At 40.4% G+C, this 25000-nt stretch overlaps 1 protein-coding gene across 3 annotated transcripts in view; it reads right to left on the bottom strand.

The window, feature by feature from the left end:
* Positions 1-134: 134 nt before the first annotated feature.
* The window catches only part of LOC143036901 (NADPH oxidase 5-like), a 134876-nt gene continuing 110010 nt past the window's right edge, over positions 135-25000 (bottom strand). For all 3 annotated transcript variants that reach the window (XM_076204842.1, XM_076204844.1, XM_076204843.1), the window contains exons 4-12: positions 22391-22579; positions 10431-10603; positions 8040-8228; positions 6361-6493; positions 4742-5379; positions 4282-4406; positions 3935-4019; positions 3552-3758; positions 135-2344 (exon numbers count right to left, since the gene is read on the bottom strand). In XM_076204842.1, the coding sequence (XP_076060957.1) occupies positions 2213-2344; positions 3552-3758; positions 3935-4019; positions 4282-4406; positions 4742-5379; positions 6361-6493; positions 8040-8228; positions 10431-10603; positions 22391-22579 (1871 nt within the window). In that variant the 3' untranslated portion in view covers positions 135-2212. The remainder of the gene's footprint in view (positions 2345-3551; positions 3759-3934; positions 4020-4281; positions 4407-4741; positions 5380-6360; positions 6494-8039; positions 8229-10430; positions 10604-22390; positions 22580-25000) is intronic.

The following is a 25000-nucleotide window of genomic DNA, read 5'->3' as shown; positions in this document are numbered from 1 at the left end:
GTGTGTGTGTGCGCATTACAAGTATGTGTATGTATCTGTGCTTTTTGTTTTATATTTCACATCATTCTATATTCCTCGCCTCAGATTTGTACGCAGGTCCTTGAATGAGAGGTTATAAATATAATTCCAGCTGAATAATTTTGTAAATAATTAATAAAGTTAAGTACATTTCATGAACTACACAAATATATTCATGGCACATAGAAATGTCATACTTACTTAGTTTTGCGTTCTTGGATCAGACTTAAATATATATTTCACACATAAATACATACATATAAATAGTAGTGAAACTATACATGGAAACAGTCCTGCAAATATTCTGTGAAGCTGAGAACATAAATAGTATAAATAGTCTCATATTCTACATCACAGCGTCAAAGAAATGCATTAAAACATACATTCTTCTGCAAATCTCGCTGACAGAAGCAAAGGCATGACTGTTGATACATATTAAGGAAGACTTTTGATTACATACATTATGAATGAAGTATAGGACATGAATCAATGATAGATACTGTATAAATAGTTATCATCTTACAGTGGAACGATCCTTTACTTCGTGCTTTTATAGTTTTATCACAACAACGAAAGTACAGGAATTGCCTCCTGGTGGTACATCACATTTGAAGATTTATATCCAGTTTTCTTAGTGAATGGTTTTATGATATGTGGTTGGTTCAAAGATGGAGACGTTCTGTGTGTTTTCTTTGCACAATTACAAGGAACAACTCGTAGTCTGGGTCTTGCAGAAGCCTCCAAGGTCCTGCACCACAGGGTATCACACAGAAAACGTCTCTTATCCCCTTATCCTCCAATTCACTTTTCTTTTTGTGTCTTGACAGATCGACGAAGGCCTTTTCTGCTTTGACATAAACAGCACAACATAGGGTCAAGTCCCTTTTCACACGTCAACCTTCTACTTGTGTCCCAAAACATTAGCTCAGTCTGGAGGTAAAGGTTTTAGTCTCTTTGCAAATCAACCTCATGTTCACAGTGCTTTTCTTATGCTTTTCTGTTCCACTATCACACACATCGTTTCACTGTTATTATCGTAATGATGATAATGATAATGCAAATGGTGCTAATAATAATAATGGCTGCATTATCTACAAAAGCATATGAATATTTTTCTCTATACAAGCTCAAATGTTGTAGAGACCAAAATAGAATAATATAGGATAGGATAAGATAGAATATAATAGAATAAAAATATATAATTAAGATATAGAATGAAATAAATAAGATAAAATAAAAATTAATAAAATAAAATAAGATAAAATAGAAAAAACAAGATAAAATAAAATAAAATGAAATAAAAATAAAATAGAAATAAATTTATATAAAGCAGTATTAATGACTGCTGGTATTGATAACGATATCTGTGACGGCAATTTAACAATGATTGTATTAACAATGACATCATTAATAGCTGTCATAATAAGATCACTACAATGCTTACAGTATCAGTGAAAACAGTGAGATATACAATAATAATGACAATCACAATAATGATAGTAATAAAAGATAGTAATAGAAAAAGAAACCATACATAATAAATGTAATAATTAAGAAAAAAAAATTACTGGTAATGAAAACATCACCAATGAAATGATATGAAAAGTTATTTCCATAATAGTGAAAAGAATACATATAACCATTTATCATCCTAATCGTAACCATCAACACTAGCATCACCATCCACCTTCTCCTCCGCCTTCTCATCATAATCTTCACTTTTATCATCATCATCATTATAATGATTTTTGTGATATTGGTCATCATAGATGATTACTCTCAGAGCATGAAAACACCTTCTGAGCATCATCACAATCACCAATAAACCAAAAGTTCTGCAGAATCTTTCCTCTCCTTATTCTTACTCTTTGTTTTAGAAGGTTCCAATGAAGGTATTTCCTTTCATGATCACTGAGAGCGATTTCTTTTCCTTCTTCTCCTTCTTCTTCCCCTTCTTCTTCTTCTTCTTCTTCTCCTTCTTCTTCTGTGTTCTAGAATCTTCTCATGAAGGTGTTTCCTTTCATAAGAAGTGACTTCGAGAGAAAAGGAAAGGAGACACATTAAACAAGGTAAAGGAAAGTCTAGATCCAAGGGTACTATCAGGGTAGTATACTACCGTACATCTATGATGTCATCAATTACGAATAGTCATGGACATAGTGTTGATTGGCTTGATGCGTGGAGGCGTGTCGTACTAAAACATCTCTCTGATGAATCCAAATTCATATTGTATACATTTCTTCCTGAGAACTGCCGCCAAAGCTGGAGGTCCACAGTAGAAGACTGATATTTTTCCCGCCTTTTCCTCGCGTATAGCTTGGAATAACTGCAAAAGGATGAAAAAAACAGCAGTTAAATCTCAACATCAGAAGCAAACACCAAGCTTTAACATTCAACCCCAGGAAGTAAAGACCTGATAAACAAATAAATTAGATGAAATTCCTCTAGTACTGGAATGGCATAGTAGATCAGTCTCATCTGAATTCAGCTCATACTTTCATATTTTTCGACTATGATGATGGCCCAAAAGACAGACTGATTTTATTTACCTTACAGTACCATAAATTTAACTATGATTCGTGTGATTTGGTATATTTAATTTATTAGGCTGAAATATGTCGTACATCCTTTTCTTACTGTGGTAACACGGTCAAATAGATATTCAAAACCCAATAAAACGTAGAAGAAATATAACTTTTTGTTTCTAATTCATATCACCCTGTCTGTGGCTCTCCAATTATAGTTTTGTTTGCAATGTCTAAAACCGGGCTCCTAACGTAAAGTAAATTACCATGAGTGAGGTAGTGTGGTCTATTCTGTACGGTGATAGAGGGCAAGCACAAATAGTAAGGATTACAACCACTTTAGGTGACTAAATGCCATCACAATTTTGCTTAGGAGAGGGATGCCAACTGGCAGAATGGCTTAGGGTATCGTTACTTGGAGTGAATAGTCAGGAGTGGAGCCTGTTCGAGGATGCCAGGTGGCGGAACGAGTTCGCAAGTTCGTAATAAGGGCATACTACATTAGATTCCCGACTCTAGAAACTCCTCCAAAGAAGGTTCCAAAGAAGGTTCCATAAAGTTAAACCGAATAAATGAATCATTTCACTCTACCATTAGAAGAAAACCTTCACCAGATCGCAAAAAGAATGAAAAACAAAGAATTTAAAATAGAGCATGAAGATCCTATAGACATTCTCTTATTACATTCCCATTTCATCCCAAGCTTACTTCACCTTTTTTTCTCACACTAAATTCCACTTAAACACAAAACAGCTATCTGATATAGACCAGTGTTATTCGCTTCATCACCATTTATGTTTACAGGAAGACGAGGGGAGAGAGATTCTGAAAGAGGTTATTAGGAGATGAGTAAAACACCACTCGACAGGTCTCGACTTACGTCTTTCGCAAGTCGCACTCGGTCGAGTGGTGTGCTGTCATTCCTCTTCCAGAGTCTCCTGTTCCCCTCCCTTCCCCTCGTCTCCCCATACCAATCTGTACAAAGCGCGTCTTCACGGTTATCCTTACCTTATCCCAGTCAGGTCGTCCAGACCTGATTGAACTGGCCAAAGGCAGATTAGGACGGAGGGGCGAGGACCCCGTCTTGTACAGCTGAAGAGTAAGGAACCTTTCCATGGCTGCTCCTGGCACCTTCTGCTCATTTTCCAGAGCCTCAAGAAGCTCCAAGAACCAATCAAAGCTTCCCATGTCGCGGTTAACCCAGATAAAGTTGACCTACATTCAAGAAAGAGAAACTGTCAGGGTCACACAATAAATAAAGTTAAGATACTTCCATAACATCCCATATGGGGTATTGACTTCATGACCGGTGAGGTCTTCCTGCATCTTACAAGTAATGCATACACAGACACAGATTGAATATCTAAGGTAGAAATAGAAAAACAACATACTTTTCTGAGCTTCTTGAGTGTTGCAGGTAGTGCAATGCAGCTAGGAACGTTGCAGTAGGGGCATTTAGCTTTGGCAGCCCTATACCTGTGGAAGGTATTTTGAATAAGAATTTGCATGTTGAGGACAGACGTCCTGCCACAGAACTGAGATCATATTAGATGTTCATTACATATTGAAACAATATTTTAGGCCTGTTTGATTGATTGAGGGAAGAGGGTTGAGGGAGTGGAGCATGTTGGGAATAGAATGGGTGGGAGTGTTTTTTTTTATGGCTTTGCTTTTTGGCTACCTCCCTTGTAAGGGGAAAAGCCTTTAATATATGTATGTATGTTTGGTTGATGCTAACCTGTACATGACAGATTGCAGAATTGAGGCGAAGGGTGTCACGCCAATACCCGCACCGATAAGAACAGCATGACTGACATTGAAGATCCGTGTGGATGGGGCACCATAGGGGCCGTCTACATAAACCTGAGGAAGTCATCAGAGATGAAGATGAGGAGGGTTGGAGAGATAAACATTGTATAGGGTAATAAAGTCATGACTGTAGGAAGTTTAACATTTTTGGACTACAAATGGTTAAATAAGTTCTCACACATGTGAGAAGACCTCAACAAATGTTCACTAGCAGGAAGACAAGTCGATGGACAAAAGCATCATATCAACAGACAAAATTTGAAGATTTTATGTTTCTGTTAAGCCTAATTTAAACTGACTAGACTAACGAGACTAAATTACTGTCTTTAATGATTCTGTACTCGGAAATATACTTGACTTGTTTTCAGACGTAGATACAGATACGTTACCTCAATCTTTTTCAGTGACTCCGTTGGAGGCTTCATCTGGATAGACGCCACAGAACATTTTCGACTTGGAGTCTGCCTGTTGACCTCCAAAGTAGTAGTTAAAGTATTACCAACATGTTGAATGCCCAAGGTGGATCCCACATTGGATGTATTGATACTTGTAGTACTTCCATCGAAAGCATGGTTTGTAAACTGACCAAAATGGTCAAAGGTGAGCTCATTGTTATCAAAATTCAAGTTCTTAACACTTAGGGATGTAAGACTAATCGACTTTTTCCTCACAAGAGTGTCTGGATTGTGGTGTGGCTTGAAGGTTGGGGTTAAGCACACTCGTGGCACATCCTTACACTCAGGCTCCACTTCCAAGATAGCCGGACGGCTGAAGACGCTCACTTTACGATTGAACTCACGAAGATTGGCGTTATACCGATTACCCTTTGAGTTGTCTGATTCATCTTTGGGAGGAGGGTCTAAGGTAATGATAATGTCCGATTCTTCCTTGGTGGTCAGTTGCGTATGAATGTCTTTACTTGGTTTGTCTTCCCTGTGCAGTTGCCTCTGAATTTCGTCCACGTAGAAAAGCTGATACGCTCTTTTGGTCCACTCTCCTACTGCGCGGATGTGTACTGTAAAATAATCTGTAAAATTGTCAGACGTTAGTTTATGTAGCTCCTACCACATTCAACAAAGAACGAACGCATGAAGAAAGATTTTCATATAGGATGAGTTTCACTACATTCTTTTCAGATTGGTTAATAGATAGAAAGGCACCCTTAAGATGAGTACCTCATAGTCCCAGCGAATGAAAGACAATGAAATGGAAAATATTATACAGACAAGTCGTGAGGCTAAGAGTCTATTGCAGGGGTGGGCAACCTTTATAAGTGTGAGTGCCCAAATCAGTCAAATATTCTATGCAAAATATTCTCGTGTTCCAACGGAATAAAATGAGAGGCCTACATACGACAATGGGCCCTCTCTCATAGAAAAGAAGTTGGATATATACATACATACATATGTATATATACATATATATATATAATATATAATATATAATATATATATATATATATACATATATATATATATATATGTATATATATGTATATATATATATTAGGTATGCTTTGGTTTTCGCATGCCTAAATAAAGTTGTCAGTTTGCCAGTTTTTGAGCTCGTACCAAGGGTTGCCCTCTCCTGGTCTAGTGACTAGTGACTTTTACTGTCATTAGAAGAAACCAGCAAATACTAATTTTTTGGATCCAGGGGAGAAGTCAGTGTTACTGTCACGTTACAATTCTGTTCCTTTTATTCATAATCCCAAATATAATATTCTGCAGTATACTTATACAAAGGCAATATAGAGGTACATGTCATGGGGAAACTTATTATGGCTACTTTATCAAAAACTAAATTTGAAATATATCATCCCAGATATCCAAGATTAATCCTACGGGTTCGAATTTGTTTTGTAGATCCAGGCCCAGAACAGGACTGAAGCAATAAACAATAGCAAAGGCAACAGAAATAAGGATGTGAGAGGAGAAATACAATAAAGAGAAAACTTGAGGCGTCCTGGAAATTATCTCAAACTATTTGTGTCTCTAAGATGATTTACCTTCCTGCTCAGGAGCTGAAGAGATGGTAAAAGGGTGCCACTCATAGCGTGCCACGCGCGGTATGTTGAGGAAGACATATTCACCAGCTTTGAACTCAAAGTCAGACGGGCGGCGAATAGTCAGCTTTACCACCTGCAAAAGATTCTTACTTAGTAAGATTAGGGGTACAGGTGGTAAGATGGGGTGTGATAGGAAAGGGCAGTAACAGATAGTGAGGAGGACATATTCGCTACTTTTTGAACTTAGTCAACCGGGCGACAAATAGTCAACTTTACCACTTAGTATGAATAAAAGTACGGGTGTAACCAGAAAGGACAGAAACAGTCAAGCAGATTTTTTTTTCATCTCATATCAGTTACTAACTAAAAACGAAACATTGTAAGTGGGATCTGGTTAAAAAAAATGTGTTTATCACAGAAATGGTGCTTGGGATAACAACAGTGAAAGTCATGTGCCGAGACACTGTAGTGTAGGGTATAGGCAATTGTGAGTGTTATCTTGGACTGATTGCGAGTGACTATCTTTGTCATTTCTGAAAGGGTAGTCAGTCAAGCAATTCTGTCGAAATAAAAACCAAAGTGAGGACGGAGGCTTTATTACTACGACGTTTTGCTTGTTATTACAGATTTTTCAAGTACATTGTCGTAATACACACCACTGAGATTAAATAAGAACTGGAGGAACGGGCGGAACGAGGGAGGGAGAAAGAAAGGGAGGTCGGGGGAGGGGGGTCACTGAATATTAGGAAAGGTTAAGGAGAAGGTGGACCAAATGTATTTGAAAAAGCTGTAATACAATCAAGCAACTGTTGCTTCGAGTTTTCACTGAAAAACCGGGTAATCAACGACAAAAACCAGAGCAACAGCAAAAAAGAGGAGAGTTCGTTTTGTGGAGTTTTCTTAAGCCCCGTCCACATGATCATCATTCAGTGTCTGCTAAATAAATATCCCTAAAATCGACCGGTGGCAATAGCCCTCGTTTATACACTGCTATCTTTTCATTTTCTCTCCCCCTCCTACAACTATCCATAGTCCAGTATCTGCTCACAAGAGCGAGAATGTTCTTCTCAATAGCGGATTGACAGGCTTTGTTCACATACAAACACTTAAATCCTTTACTGATTTGTGTTTTGCAGACAAAGGCGGTGACTAGTCAGTCACCGAGAACAATATTCACTGTTGTGTCTCCAGACACTGAAAGATGCTCGTGTGGAGGACGGGGATTTACAGAAATGAATTTACCTATCTGGACCACAGACGATCACAGGAAATGATTTCTGAGTAGGAGGCTCTACAAATAGTAACGATAATAATGTATGCGTCTGGTGAGGATTATAACTGTATTAGAGTTGGATAGAAGTAGAAGCATGTTCAGAGTATATTTGATAAGGGGTTTCACTTGTAGACTTACAGCCAGAAGATATAAATAAATGTCTATTGACAGAATAAGAGAATCGCACCCTTGTAATATGATGACACATTCTATACAATTTTGTTTTCTTTAAGGGCAGGTGATCTTTTATGTGTTTTATGAGTGGTCTTAGACCTGAAAGGATTCTTGGGGGGTGACCCACACCAGGCCAGGACTCAACTGGCAACTGCTCCAAAACACACACAAAACAACATCTGTAAGAGAATGTAATAACGTTGAAGGGAATGAAAAGGAAGTCGAGACTCACATTAGAAGGCAGGGTGGCCCCGCTCATGACGATTGTTCTGCCTCGTTTGGAGCACACTTGGGACACTCGAAGGATGACCTCGAGCAGGAAACCGGTGCCCGGGAGGAGGAGCCACTTCCAGAAGTTTCGCCCGTGGAGTATGAGTAGTACCCAGAACGGCAGGGACAGCAAGTGCGTCCAGTAGAAGATCTGTCACACATGAATGTTTGTTTAAAGTGGCATCGGTTAATTAAGAGGCATTTCTGCCTGGTATAGGACAGCTTCCCGGGGCCTACTGGCGACCAAATTTAGCAGCCAACTCGCAGCCATTTGGCACTTTTTATTGACAAAACTTATAAAACTTTGATAAAACAATAGGATTGAATTTCTTTATAAAGAACTTTATCTTAAAATAATAAAAGTTATCTCTATAACTAAAAATCTGTGACCCGATCGGTTTTCCCAATCCGTCAGAACCCGGCAGAATGCGGACACGCTGACCCCTGTCCGAGAGTAAAGGTTTATTCGATTTTTTTGGCAGGGCCCGACGTGATATCAAGGGCACGTCTACATTCAACTTGTATGTGCAAAAATCTGTGAACAGTTATGTTGTTAGCAGAAGTGTTGGTAAATTTTATTTGGTAAAATTAACCAAACCTAACCTAACCTATCCTGAGTGAATCATCAAGATAATCATGTCCTATATACACAGCCTAGGTACTGGCTGTGGCAAGTTTCCCGCGGCCAGTTAACCAACGACAAGGAGGCCACAGCCAGTTGTCCCAGTCCCATTTCTGGCGCATGCGCAGCCTCGACAAGTGTCTTTTTTGACACACTGGGGAGTATCTTTTCACTTCAGGATCTTTTGTAGACTAAATCTCCATCCACATTACACAGCATTTACCGACACGACCGAGCATATTATTCGATGATGGATGACTCGCCGGCTTTGTCTGCAGACAAACCAGCAAGATATTCGTGTCTGTCTACAGACAAAAAACGGTGAATCCGTCAATGAATATAATGTTTTCACTCGTGGCTGCTGATACTCTAAGATGCTTGATTAACCCGGTAAAGGGGTATCACACTGGGCTTCCACGGGCTTCACCAGCGCCGACCGTTGCGAGTTCGTTTGAGTAAAAACGACTTCGGTGACAATATCTTATTTTTCAAATCTCCAAATATCAAATTATATTTCCGTCCTATATTACAAAGATGAATGGTGAACTAAGAGATTATAGACCTATACGAATGTTAGACATACTTTTGAAATGTTCTTGGTGAAGTCTAGATTTCTGTAATCGAAGTCATATTCTAGTTATTCAAACGGTGATTGGAAGTAGGATGTTGAAGGAAAAATAGCCCAGTGTGATGACTCCTTTAGGAATGTCGTTACCCTTGAAAATGTTATTCTAGTGATGATTTTATCCAATTGGGAAAAATCTCTATTCCTTACATGATTACGTTAACACGAGAATCACCTTAAAACCATATTGACCTCAAAATAATCTGATTTTTTAACGATTTCACGGCTAAAGGCAACAATGACCTTTAAGATATAGCCACATCGTAAAATATACTGACTTCAAACTAGCCTGATTTGCTGACGGTCCGATAGCTGAGGGCAACAATGACCTTAGAATTATACCACATTGTAGACTTTACTGACCTCAAAAGTGTCTGATTTTTCTAACGATACAAATTCAAGGGGGAATAACGACCTTAAGAATATACCACATCGTAAATACTGACCTTAAAATAGACTGATTTCCTGACGATAAAATTGCAAGGAGAGAATAACGACCTTAAAATTATACCACATCGTAAATACTGACCTCAAAATAGCCTGATTTTCTAACAATAGAATTGCAAGGGGGAGTAACGACCTTAAGATTATAAAGTATCGTAAACTCTACTAACTTCAAAACAGCCTGATTTTCTAACGACAGAATTGTAAGGGGAAATAACGACCTTAAGATTATACCACACCGTAAATACTGACCTCAAAATAGCTTGATTTTCTAACAATAGAATTGCAAGGGGGAATAACGACCATAAGATTCTAACGTATCGTAAATACTAACCCCAAAATAGCTTGATTTTCTAATAATAGAATTGCAAGGGGGAATAACGACCATAAGATTCTAACGTATCGTAAATACTAACCCCAAAATAGCTTGATTTTCTAATAATAGAATTGCAAGGGGGAATAACGACCATAAGAATTTAACGTATCGTAAATACTAACCCCAAAATAGCTTGATTTTCTAACAATAGAATTGCAAGGGGGAATAACGACCATAAGATTCTAACGTATCGTAAATACTAACCCCAAAATAGCTTGATTTTCTAACAACAGAAGTGCAAGGGGGAATTTCGACCATAAGATTCTAACGTATCGTCAATACTAACCTCAAAATAGCCTGATTTCCTGACGATCCGATGGCTGAAGGCAACGATGACAGCGAGTATGACCAGAAGCACCACTCCAGTAGGGTTGGCCCATCCATTCACCCAACCGATGCCAAGCCTCGTGTCCCACAAGTAGCTCTGAAGCCCGATGCCAGTGTGCTCGCTAAGATTCACTGTAAGGTCAGGGTTTCGGGGAGGAAATGGGTTTGATGGGTTTGAGAAAAGTTGTACCAAGGAATATGAGGAACAAGGTAAGGGGCATACAAATAAAGTATTTTAGGATTGATGTGGAGGTTGAGATTTTTATTGTGTTTTTTGTAAATCATCATTAGCGTGTCAAGTATCGATGTTAAATATGTGGCGAGGCGTGTAGCCGTTTTAGGGTTGATGTGAAGGTTAATTTTTAATGATGTTTGTCAGTCACGGTTAACGTGTCAAGTATTGAGGTTGAGTATTGGTGAGGTGTGTAACCACGTTTGAGAAAAATGATCAATTTTGGGAGGGTAAGGGATGGAATAAGGAAGGAAGGAAGAAAAAATAATCGTATTAGAGATGTATAATGCCATACTTTTCTCCACACACGTTCTTAATATACAGTACAATTCAACTACACAGTGTATTCGTCTACAAAGCGTAGAATAAAACCTGTTTAGTGGTTTAGAAACCAGATTTGTTACTAGTTCGGAAGATGAGAAAGCCATTCCTGGGTTGTTTTCTGGTTTTCCCTTGAGAGTCCGCACGACACTCGGGGAACCTATCGACACCCAAGCACAAAGGAGACACGGGGCCATGTTCTCCCTGAGTCACCAAGGCAGACAGTGAACTGATCTGAGGCGACCAGAAACAGAGGGGCATCCAGGCCACTTATACTGGTTTTGAGTCAAGCACGGATAATACGACAAAATGAAAAAAAAAAAAGTTTTTCTCAAAAACTATACTTTGGCTAGGATGCCCCCCTCTGTTTCTGGGTGCTTCATTTGACGTAAAAAGATATGTAGAGAAAGGTCATGAAATGACGTCTACAGGGTGACAGGGAGTCACGGTTGTGGTAACAGGCATACAAGCTCAAGTCTGGAGTATATAAGAGGCATGATGATACACTAAGCAAATCAGAGGGAAGTGGCAAATAGGTGCACCAAAGGTACTGCGACGTGTTCGGAAGAAATTGGTGGCCAGTTTAGGCTTAGTCATAGTCTAAATGAGTACGTGTGTCGCTTAAGCATAACGGTGCAAACAACAGTCACCATGCTCAAGATAAGTTGCACATGAGACAAGAATGTCTAAATAAAAGTGTACTTGTCATAAACACAACAACAGAAAGTTCAAATAGTGTCCTGATATCAAACTGCCAATAAAGCTATGGTTAGTACTTTTTCTACCAATTTAGATACTTACTTGGATGCTCCTTCTTCTCTTATATTTGTTACATGACCCTCTCGTGTCTCTGTATCAGTGGCTCCCTCCGCATCTTCCTCTCCGTTCGTCGTCTCCAAAAGTCTCTAAGTTTTTGCATTCGGAGAACAACATTTCATAGGCAAGAATGAAAGTGGGCTACATTTAAGGGCAAAAAGAGCTACTATCCACAGGCAGGTAAAAGGAGGTGTGTGTGTGTGTGTGTGTGTGTGTGTGTGTGTGTGTGTGTGTGTGTGTGTGTGTGTGTGTGTGTGTGTGTGTGTGTGTGTGTGAGTGTGTGTGTGTGTGTGTGTGTGTGTGTGTGTGTGTGTGTGTGTGTGTGTGTGTGTGTGTGTGTGTGTGTGTGTGTGTGTGTGTGTGTGTGTGTGTGTGTGTGTGTGTGTGTGTGTGATTAATCATAGTCATAGATGATATGTTGGACTTGTGGTCGACTGCTATTACCCTCTGGGATGAGAGTTCACAGAGCCCACTGTCTGATCTATGGGAACTGCTGTAAGTTTACACACACACACACACACACACACACACACACACACACACACACACACACACACACACACACACACACACACACACACACACACACACACACACACACACAAACCCTTTACCCTTACTTAAGAGGGACAGTAACGACGTGAACACGGAAACTCAGGTATACCTCTTCCATTATCTGGTGACCCATAGGATGTGGCCGGCAAAACCAGCAGCGTTGCCACGTCTAAACCATTTTCAAAGAAAACGGGGGAGACACCGTTTTATTTATATTTGCATGTATGACCGGTATAATTAATGAGACTGCAAATGGCCCGAAGACCCGCACTCAGCTTCTCTTATGTAATTACTATACCCCCCAACCCCACGGAAATTCCTAGGTCGGGAGCCGGGGCAGCGTCGCCTGACCTGAGATGCCACATCGTTTAACAAGTCTCTTATTTTCTTTACATGTATAACAATTACTCATATCCCCTACCATTTAATGAAAAAATTAATATGCATTTAGAATATTCCATGTTAGCATACTCGGAATAGTAGACAGCTTCTGGTATATGCTGAATGTTTTGATTCAGTACGTGACAACACGGCAGACAACACCTTGTGCGTCACGAGATAATGGAAATAGAACAGTAATGCCTGAAGAGCTCTTCATTGTACTAAACCGTGTGTGTTCAAACGTGTATGTACTTACATGTTTTCTCGATGCTCTTTGAACAGCTGTCATATTCAGAAAAAATCGGCAGCTGATTGAGGTAAACTTAATACTTCCAGTACGTTTTCACTTGATCAGTCAACCCGCACGCTCCTTAAAATTCATATACTCTTGTCCATACCTGTTTGATGTTTCATTAACTGATAAAAATGTAGCAGAAAGAGAGTGTCTCGGAAGAAGTTGTGAGACAAATTCTATAAGTAATCGTGTTGGGAAAAAGTGTGTGCAAAAGAAAATGAAATGATAACTACTTTAGTCGAAAATGTGCCGGAAAAGGATTCCAGCGTAGGAACAAAGTTAATTGGCAAAAAAAGTAACTCGAATATAAGTTTACAAAAAAGAAGAAGAAAAGATAACCTACACAAGCAGAATTGGCACTTGGACAAATGGGGAAGTATGTGTAACAGAAAGATAGTAGAAGTAGGAAAAAATGTTGGAACTGGGAGGAATGACTTTAAGTAAAGACAAAATATCAACAATCTTCAGAAGAAAGAGCTCTAAAGTCTGTGAGCCTTGGGAGCAGGCTACCGATGAAAAACAGTGAGGAATTAGGTTAGCTGGATAGTAGAACTTTCCAGGAAAGACAGCAAGGGAATGTGGTGGTCTGGACATGTACAACGGGCGTGTACTTATATAGACACACTTGACCAGGTGTGGAGGCTTCTCCAGGTATAACCTTTTAGTTCTGCTCTTCCTTACTAGTTCCTGTGGACTTTTTCTTCTTCGTTTAATCCTCGGACTGACGTCCTGGTTTCCCAGACCTTTAGCAATCTCCTAGACCTCGTTAATGTTTGCATTTGACGTGTTTCATCTTTATTTGTCGCTGCTCTGCTGTCGAGACGTTGCGTCTAACCCGAGACCTATCAAATCGCGTCACGCTTGCAGTCTTGTACTCACATATCATGGGTTTCTTTGCAGACCTCAAGGATATGTTCTTTGTCAAATAGTCCCATGATGCCATCATCTGTGCAGACACTTATCGTGGGCTACTGGCATGATTCTGAACTGATTTATTACCGGATGCAGCAAGCCGCTGTCCACTCGTCGTGATAACACCCAAGTAAGGATGAGGAGTGTCAACTCACATATGCGGACGCCTCTCAGCTCATTGTCTTCCTTGTTCTGACTCACAAAAGTTAAGCATAATGAGTAAAGCTTACTGGGGATAAGTCGATATCCGTTAGTTCCTCTCGTTCTCTCATTCTTCTGGTCTTTGGGTGTTGTCCTCCTGTGTGGTCATCTATGCCTACGTTCCATCTCCGCTTGATTGACAGGGTTCTCTCCTCTACGAACTTCCACCGTGGCGGTGAGGCGATAACGGGGTCTTAGTCATCGTCGTGATGTCAGTGGTGTTTGCATGTTTTACTAGACTTGTGCCAATCAGCCCCACGCGCTGAATGCTTCAGTTCCCGATGGTTTTGTACTTGACAGGAGGAGCACTCGGCTTGCCTCCTACTTGTACTCAATCTTTTTGCAACAGATCAGATGTCGCATTGGTCGGTTCCAGTACTGTTTTATGCCAAATTCGATCAGATTGTGGGACCTGTCGAACAAGGGAACGTGTGTTGCATATAATATACACAATTTCAAGTCAGCGGCAGGGAAGATCTTGGAAAGCTCACTTGAATTTCTAGCTAGATTATTTCACCGAAATCGGTTGCTCAGGGCGCAGTGGTGTCTTGATGTTGTTGTGTTGCTGCACCTGGTGACTTTCTTATTGTTAAAACACAGTGAATGATATGATAATTGTTAGTTGGTGATACGATGATCTCGCAGTCTCTGATTGTTTTTTGATGTATCTTATTTCGGAAACATCTAATCGTGTTAAGTGATGGGTTAGATGATAAGTCAGATTTATTTAAGTTTTATACGTTAAATTTCTATTGTTTTTATGACTTCGATTCTGTCTTTTTCCTGTCTTCTTCCTGCGTATTTGTTCCTCGCTACCACTGCGTGATGTTCTTCCTTTCTTTCAACGGCCAAAGTGGATGGAGGTTACCCTTGGGCAACTTATAACTATAGTGATAATAATAACTATCTTGGGGCAAACCCTCTAGATGCATGGACAGGTGCACTAAAAGAATGTCTTATGGGTACTTCCGGAGTAGAATTTGAGGCAGCTGAGATGTGAGGAAGGTAATGCAAAGATAACAATGATAGCTTAATCAACGTATAAGGTGAGAAACAGTGGTGTTGATTATACAAGCTGGGTGCTGTAGCGCTAGCTATTCATTAGGTACAGCCAGATAGTGCATATATAACAGTGATGGCTTAATCAACGTATAGGCCGAGAAGCAGCGAAAGAGATGAATGTTCTGCACAATTTCAATATACAAATTCAAACAAGATACAGGCTGGGTGAGGATGAGCATGGCTGTGATATAAAGAACTAAAAGCAGTATTCATATGCAAAGCTCATTAAATATGATTATTATAGCTTATCAACACTTCCATCGTGACTGATGAACCCAAACATTCTGTAACACACAAGTGTGAGAGGCTTTGCAAAAGCAACCAGCCAAAACTGTCTGAGCAACAAAATTTCCCCCCTTTAAACCACATGTATACAGCCTCAAAGACAGCAGTAGTAAGGACTAAGTGAGACCCTTTCAACCAAGGTCAGCCTTGGGCAAACAGTGGTAATGATACTACAGCAATGTACGCATCAAGAGTAGGCTTCACACTAACGAAAAAAAAAAAAAAAATCATTGACCTTTCTCCATCACCAAAATTTTGTCACTCTGAAAATCAGTGAGAAAATGTCGACCTCTTTTCGCTTGTGTGAAGACTACGCCTTCTGACAGTGGCTCTACACTACGTTTAGGAAAGGGTCAGGGGCTTATCAAAACCTCGCAAAGCATAATATAGCATATAATGGCATAGCATAGCATGGTAATATTTATTTACAGCGATGAAAAGGGTGCATTCTGTCCCAGGTCAGACCAAACCTGAGTCAGGGGTTGAAGTCATTACCAGATGCATATCAAAGGTGCAGCAAGCTATGTGGGGCAACCAGGGACAACCAGGGACGACTAGGGGCAACCGGGAACGACAAGGATCAACCAAAGGCGCCAGGGGGCAAAAAGGGATAACTAGGGGTAACCAGGGGGAACCAAAGGTGACAGGGGCAACCACTGGTGACAGGGACAACCAGGGTAAACTAAGGGCATCCAGGGGCAACCAGGGGCAACCAGGGGAAAATAGGGGCAACCAGGGGCGACCAGGGGCAACCAAGGGCAACCAGGAACGACCAGGGACAACCAGGATCAACCAGAGACGACCAGGGACGACCAGGGGTGAACAGGGACAACCAGGGGCAACCAGAACCAATCAGGGGGCAACCAGGGGCGACCAAGATTAACCAGGGATAACTAGGGGCATCCAGGGGCGACCAGGGACAACCAGGGGGCAACCAGGGGCGACCAGTATTAACCAGGAATAACCAGGGACATCCAGTGGCGACCAGGGACAACCAGGGGGCAACACAGGAATAGGCCGAGGACAGGCAAAAATAGATAAGGGCTCTTGTGTGGTTACCCTAGCTCAGTGAGGAAATAGCTAACTTGTGTTTATTATACACTTTAAGATTGCTACAAATATAGTTGGCCCCCTCCCTCATAAGGGAGAGGCTTTATGATATACAGACAGATAGACAAATACAGTTTGTTGGGTGATCCGTGTGGAAAATAGAACATAATAATTGATAAAATGCAAAGAAAGAGAAAGTAGATAGAGAGTAGTGCATTTTGCCGCCGAGGATAATATCGTGGCGGAAAGGTGACGTCATGAAGGTGGTAAAGGAGAGGAGAAGGCAGTGCCAGAACGGAGGGACAGAAGAAATTAGAAAGGTGATCAGCGTTTTTCTTTAAATGGAGATTGGTCTCTAATCATGAAAGAATGCTACGTGAATTTGGTGTGTGTGTGAGAGAGAGAGAGAAAGATTACATTTGCGGTGACGATAAAGAATTAAAACGGAAAGTAAGAGGTTCATCAAGATGGGTCAGTCTTTGAGACAAAGAAAGGAAGGTTCTGAGAGGCCAGCGTAGGTCCGACACCTTGCTCCCCTCTTCTATCAGAAGCTTCTGTTATATCATACAGCTGGTCACTTACGTAGTCTGGAAGCGACAGATCAATAAGAGAAGAACATTCTTAGGATAAGATCAGTTTTACTAGTGCCGCTTACAGTCCTACTGAAGCTCAGTTTACCAGGCTTACATTCAAATCATGCCATGTTTTTTATATATATGCAGATCGTCTGTATACTGAAAAGAAATAAGACATGAAGCAATAAACCTCTCAGGTAATCTCAAGAAAGAAAAGCTCAATGAACAGCTCCCATAAAGTTCCTATTGTGCTGAAAATAAAGGGAAACAGAGAAGGGCATAATCATCAATTGTTCTGTACAAGCAATTAGGCAAAATGGACAGCAAATGTAGTCACAGGAAAGACACGGAAATAAGGTGATGCAGCAATAGCCATGTCTTGCAGAAGTATATATAAAGCAACTTAGTCATGAAGCACTGCTAAAATATGAGATATTCTGGACAGCGGCAGTCTAAACGGTATGAAACTGTCGTTTATGTTAACTTAAGAATTACTGAGGGAAAGTAATCAGACCATGTTTTTTCATGCATTCACACTGATACAGAGCTCAAATCTTCATGATCTCCTCTTACGAGTATGTGAGAGCCTTGTGTGTCAACTATCTCTTTATTGTTTCTATCGATTTTCTTCGATTTTCTAAGAAATTAAGGTTTAAAAATCGTCGACTTCCTTGTGAAGTGGAAGCATCTGGAGGATAATGCAAAAGACAATGCGTCGCATAAACTGACGTGTTCATTAATCATCATGACAATTTGAGGAGAGCGGGGAAACTTAAACATAAATTAAGATCCGAGATTAACCAGGTTCTATTTCAAGACATATGGACGGGAAATAGATACACAAAAGAAGATTCAAATTTATCAATCAACGTCTCGTCACTGATCTTTTTTTCAAGGATTTCAAGACATACCTTGAACCATTGGTTGAAACATTGGTTGAAAAGTCAGCTCCTCTGTTGTCTTCAGATTCCATCTGTCCCCATATTAACTGATGCCTGTTACTACTCATATTTGTATATATTAATTTTGTAAAACTTTTGTTAGGTTTGACTGAAGTTGTCGAATTTTGTAGTAAAGTACAGGACATAAGGAGCAAATCACTTCGCGACAGAATAGTAAGTCTTTCGTAATCTAGCTTACTCTTGTATAAAAACGACGCACCTAATATAGGAAAGCATTCAACTGCGAATGAGACATTACAGTGAATAAAGAATGTAGCCTAGCATTTGTCATGAGAGAAATTTCCTATCAAATTGTGGGTAGTATTGGTCAGATCATGAAAATATCAAGTGCTGGGAGAGTCTGTACGCTTATAATAAGAAAAATCACGCTTGTTTAAGCAAGATACAAACATTATTCATACCAGATGGTGGTGCCGCTGTGACAGACACGATAGGAAAGACGGGGAAGAATATACCATTCCTTATAAAAGAGAAAGGCTAAAAGGCTGAAGAACAGGACGAGAAGAAATCACCTTCAGGCCGTCACGCGTAGCCTAAGGGCCTGCAAGAGACTAGTAACCAACTCGTGCTGGAATCTTATTTGTTTATGTCTGTGTCTCCTTAATGCATTTAACTGGGTAAATGTGACTTAGGACATTTCCTACCTTGCCAGAACAAATCCATGAACACATGCATAGAATACCAGCTTAACTATTGACTACAGAGATGGCATTCTCTAGTCTAATGTGTATATGGTCATATATGGTTATATATACTGTGCATGAAAGAATATTCATATCTAAACTCGTTTCGATAGATTGAATAAAAGATCAGCTTTACCAGGATTCGAACCATAGTCCATGTGGTTGCGAGACAAGACGATACCATTTAGCAGCTACGTGTGGTTAACGAATATAATAGATTCCGTAGTTATTTAGTGAGTGCTGAAACAATTGGTTGTTTTGAGAGAAGATGAAATAACTTTATGGATGGAGATGACACAGGGTAAAGGACATAGGACTGCTTAGTGTAGGCCTTATGGTCTCTTGCAACCTCCTCCATTCTTATGTTCTTATAAGCGAGGTAATCTTTCCCCAAAATCCACTCGGGCAGTTGAGTGGTTTAGTTATTGTGTCGTATACACGCGGGCCGTGGTTCGAATCCCGGTAGAGTTGGTCATTTAATAATATACAAGTATACACATGACTATATACATTTGAATCTGAAAATAAATACGTATATGCTTATAAATCTATGTAAGTATTCAGGAACCATAATAAATCATGCAGGAACAACTTCATAAGCATATATATATATATATATATATATATATATATATATATATACATACGTATGTATATACTTACTAATACACACACGCATGGACATACATAAACACGCATACACATACACACACACAGGAATAAGAGTCCCTCAGACAACATAGAAACGTCACAGTAAATGGTTAACTAAATTCTAAAGTAGCATAGCGGCCAATGTCTTTTTAGAAACTGAAGGGTTTGGATTTTAGAATTTTAATATGAGCGAATCATCTTTCTCGGGAATTTGTGTAGTTGGTAGATGTCTACAGTATCCCCAGAGGTGTCTATTTCTGGGAACGGGCCTGTAAAGAACTTTTGGTCCAAAGAACATGGACACTAACCACTTATTGGATAGGATACCTTATAGATACCTGCTCTCGAAGTGACTACTCTCCTGAGGCCATGAGAGTCGGTATAATGAAGATTATTTTCTGTAATTAACTCTTGCTGCTAGGCCTTATCTTTACATTATGTGTTACGTTTCCCACTACACTTTGGTTCCGACTGTTGGCCTCCTGGTCTTGCCTGTTGGCCTCCTGGTTCCGCCTGTTGGCCTCCTGGTCCTGCCTGTTGGCCTCCTGGTCCTGCCTGTTGGCCTCCTGGTCCTGCCTGTTGGCCTCCTGGTCCTGCCTGTTGGCCTCCTGGTCCTGCCTGTTGGCCTCCTGGTCCTGCCTGTTAGCCTCCTGGTTCTGCCTGTTGGCCTTCTGGTTCCGCCTGTTGGCCTCCTGGTCCTGCCTGTTGGCCTCCTGCCCCGGGAGCTGGTAACCTGAAGATGAATCTTTCCTTTCTGCTAGTGAATCCCTGCTATTTGACCTAGCCCACTCCTTTGACGGAGAACTGCATAATCTGAAGGTTCTTGGTTCCGAAACGATTCTTCTCCCCATGCCATAGGAGTCAATACCTTGAGGGCTATTGGCAGCCGCTCGTTTCCAGAAGGTCTCTCTTGAACACCCCCTCACTATGGTTTCCCCATTATAAGGACCTCAACTTGATGTGACTTCATGCCTCAGACCTTGGGAATTGTCATGGTGTGGGTCATGAACGGTCTTTTGTTTCTACAAGGTCTCCTTTTCCATCGTCTTCAGCACCTTTCCCATCCCCTTGTTCCATCCATGGTTCTGGCCCAGGAACTGGTGAAAAGGAAGCATCTTTTCCTTCCTGGTCTATCTGATGGAGGGACATGAAATTAGTAAGGTTCTTGTTAACTTTCCCTTCAATCCCCGTTTCTCAGTGAGAAACTCGTCAGCTAAGTAGCCCGCCTTGAAAAATGTACGGTGTCTTTTATGCATTATTTATTGTATCAAATATACCTCTATTGGGGGTGGGTGCAACGATGTGTGACTGTGGGAATATGATTGTCTATGCTGACGAGCGATTTAGCTGTCTGCTAGTTTGTGATGACTTCACTAGCCTGGCCACCGTGTAAAGCCTATGATTGGCTGGCTGATTGAGTGGCAGTCGTAGTGTAGAGCAGGGCCGCTCCGGCCGGAAGTGTTCGCCAGGGGCCGAATTTACAAAAGATCCTAAACCCTAAATCTAGACATAAATCCTCAAAATGGCGGAGATTTTACCTAAATCAGCTGTCCATAATGTCGAGGTTATGCCTAGACATATAAGCATTTAGGTCGCCGACATAGGGATTTAAGGTAAAATCTCCACCATTAGTGTTAGGATCTTTTATAAATTCGGCCCCAGGTCTCTTTTATTGCCATCATTATTCGGTTTAAGGTCGCGAGCTCCCCTCATCAGGAGGCTATGACGGTGCCCCTCACAGAGGACTTTGTAGCGTGGAACCTAATGAATCATGTCCTCGGTCCAACTCGCTGGTGGCAGGGTCGAACTGTCGTTTCCTCGATCTCCGCCGCAAGTAGCGACGCTCTAACACGTTCGGCCAGCGAACATCAAAAAATATTACCATCATGCTATTACAAAAATAGATAAATGATTAAATAAATAAACGAATGAATGAATAAATAAATAGATAAATAAAGGATGGGTAAGAACATTTTTATAAAACGTGACTTTCTTGGTTTCATAGATTTTTCCGACTACCTTGTCCCATTAGTCAGACTGTATTTACTCTTTCACTGTTGCCGCTTAGGAATTAATTCGAATTAGGCTCGGCTTAAGTTGTCAGAGCAGACACCATTTGAGGATGAAATCTTTATCAAAAGTACAGCGTTTCGTGTGTTGAAGTCTCTTCAAGTACACAGAATTTCTACATTTAATGAAGATATCCTCACGTAGGGTCTACTCTCATCAATTTGTCGGCAATTGCCTAGCAGGACCAAGAATCGACAGATGACCATAATGGTTTAACTTAAGAATCTTTATAGGTCTGTTACACAGAAACAGGCATTTCTGGGGACACTATAGCATTCACCCTAGATCGCAGAAGGCTATTGCTGTCTAGTTCCTAAGTTTGACCAATAGAGGGACAAAGACGGTACCCCACGAGCACAGCTCTTATCCTGTGTTATAACTATGCAAATAGATTCACACACACAAAAAAGTCTATATACGCGCTCATATATGCGTAAACACACACACACACACACACACTATATGTATATATATATATATATATATATATATACATATGTATATATATATATATATATATATATATATATATAAACTATTATTTCCAGAGTATGCCTTTACAGATTTTGTTCTGGCTATCATCTGGGCGGTTATATTTAACCGACATGGGGTTGGGGGTAAACTCCAGGAATGAAAGTTATCCTATACATCAGAGAAAGCGATCACATTATAAATCATACCTATATCCGGCAAACACCTGCATAGTTTACATCGTAGTATAAAAGTAAATAAACAAATAAATAAATAAAGAGTTAAAAATAAATATATGGAAATAGAATAGGAATTAAATAAGTACATAATGAAAATAAGAACGAATAAATGATATCGAAAAGGGTACGAACTAAATCATCCTACGACTGCGCCTCACCGAAGTTGGCCAGGTGAAAGATGGTGTGGAAGATGGAGAAGAAGAAAACGGCCCATCCAGCCGTCTTGTGAAAATGGACGTGGCTGTCGCACGGGAAGTATTGGCCCAGCCTGCTGTTCCTCAGCCGAGTCATGGACCGTCTAAGGATGAGGCTCAGAAGGAGGGCGCAGTTCAGGTTGAGGCACTGCCCTGCGAAGAAGATAAAAGGAAAAAAACAGTTGGTATGGTTTTTACAGGTAGCAAGTCATTTGGTAAAGTTCCTAGACATGTGCTTTGGAAAAGATCGTGGATAGGTATTCGTTACAACGGCAAGAAAGTGCCAAACTTCTTAGCTGGCATACAGGGCAGAGGAACGAAAAATAAAAAGAATTTCCAGGATTGAAAGGTTGAACAGTGGAGCCAAGGAGTAATGTTCTCAGCTATGCTATTCAGCCTCTCCATAGGCGATATTCCAACAATACACCAAGAACGCAACATCTAAACACCCATTTACACAAACGACGTGACGATAATAACCCTGTGCAGCAACTAGTCCCTGAGAACACTCAAGCTTATTTAGACAAACTAGAACAATGGTTTAGAAATGTAAGAATAGAAACTTCAGCCAAGAAATCATCAGTAGAAATGCTCACTCCAGATAACAATAAATCGAAAAGTTTCTCATTAGTGAAATAAAATGGCCCAAGCCTTCCATTGGAAAAAAAACAAACTAAAATTATAGCCATTTTCTTTTGATACTCGTGTGACCTTCAAAGGTCTAACAGTACATCAACAAGAAAATAATTAAAATAAAGTCAGTCGCAAATGCGGGCTTTAGACAGCAAAAGGACACCATAATCAGTCTACAATCAGTTCTTAAGAATTACACTCGACATGCTCCCGCAATATGGTTTCCATCCAACAGAAAATCATAGACGCCTCACAAACTGTACACAACAAAACACTGCGAATAATAACAGAATGCACCAAAACCACCTCCCAATAGAACGATTGTAAACAGGAACTAAAATCCTTCCCATGAAAAAGATAAATGCATAAACACCATTCCAAGACTTTTCATGAATTTTTCATGTTTCCGTTAATGTCTTCATTTTTTCTCTCTTGTAGTCTAACTTGTCCTCGTTGTATTTCGTGTGTGTGTGTGTGTGTGTGTGTGTGTGTGTTCGATTGTGTGTATGTTTGTGTATGCATTTATGTTTGTAGGTCTGCATTTTCATCTTATGAAACACAATAACTTTTTCTATTTTAATTCCTCGCAAACACGATCGAGACTATTAGGAATACCTCGATAGAAGCATATTCGGAAACTGAAACGTTGCGTACGCATACGTGGAGCGTTTGTTTCTACTTCATTTCACAGTCTGTCAATCCAAGGACTTAGAGTTAAGGTGGTGATGGATACAGCAGTGGATAAATAACTCCTGGTATCAGCTCCTTATCTCTATTACGAAGGTATATCACTAAATGTTAAAAGATACACTTCTAAACACACACACGCTCTATTTAAGGTGATTAACTCGAAGTTCAAATATTCAAAATCTAGCCACCATTCATTTGAAAGTTGAATTTGAAAGCTAAGGTACTGAGTCATTATTCATTCGTTAGTCGAGTTTCAAAGCTTTGTAACAGAGTCATTATTCGAAAATTGTTTCAAAGGTTCGAAAATGGGTCATTATTCATTTACAAGCGGGGTTTCAAAGCTCCTTCGAAACTAAGTAATTTTTAGCAAATCGAATTTGAAAGGTTCGATACTGAATCATTATTCATTCGTAGTTCGAGTTTCAAAGCTTCGAAACTGAGTCATTATTAATTCATAAGTCGATGTTGAAAAATTCAAAACTGAGTCACTATCCGTACAAATCTTCGAAACAAAGTAATCATTTGTAAAAAAGCTTCGGAACTAAGTCATTATTCATTCGCAAGTCAAGTTTCAAAGCTTCGAAACTGAGTCATTATCTGTAAGTCGAGTATCAGAGACCCCCCACTTCCGGGTTCGGGGGGGGGGGCAAATCTATGCAAATAAGCGACCCCTACCGTGCACCTTCCTCATCCCTATTTTTTTTTTTTTTTTTTTTTTTTTTTGTCGTCCGCCGACGACAACAAACCCGCCGTGTTGCTAAACAATAAAACATTGATCTATCTTCTTTCCGTATCTGTCCCCCCGAAGGGCAAGGGCAAGGGCGTCAGGCACCAGAACAGGCGAACTGAATGGAGAACTGAAGAAGGAAAAAAGAAACGGAGACTTGAAGGAGGGAGGACGAAGACGGAGAAGGAAGTGAAGGTGAGTGAGAGAGAGAATGGCCGGGGATGGCGGAGGAGGAGGAGAAGGAGGAGGGGGGAGGAGGAGGAGGGGAGGAAGAGGAGAAGGGAGACGGAGAGGACGAAGAAGAGGAGGAAAAGGAGTAGGAAGAAGAGGAGGAGAAGAAGGAGGAGGAGAAGTAGGAGGAGGAATAGAAATCGGAGAAAGTGGGGAGGAGAAGAGGAGGAAAAGAAAAAGGAAGAGGAGGTGGGGATGAGAGGTGGAGGAAGAGGAGGAGGAGGTGGGGGGTAGAGGAGGAAGGAAACATAGAGAAAGAGACAGAGAGAGAGAAAGGAGGTAGAGAGGAAGAC

The sequence above is a fragment of the Oratosquilla oratoria genome, chromosome 21 (genome assembly GCF_046742065.1).
Source record: "Oratosquilla oratoria isolate Oo_2021 chromosome 21, ASM4674206v1, whole genome shotgun sequence".
Lineage (NCBI taxonomy): Eukaryota > Metazoa > Arthropoda > Malacostraca > Stomatopoda > Squillidae > Oratosquilla > Oratosquilla oratoria.
This window is presented reverse-complemented; position numbering and strand designations above follow the sequence as displayed.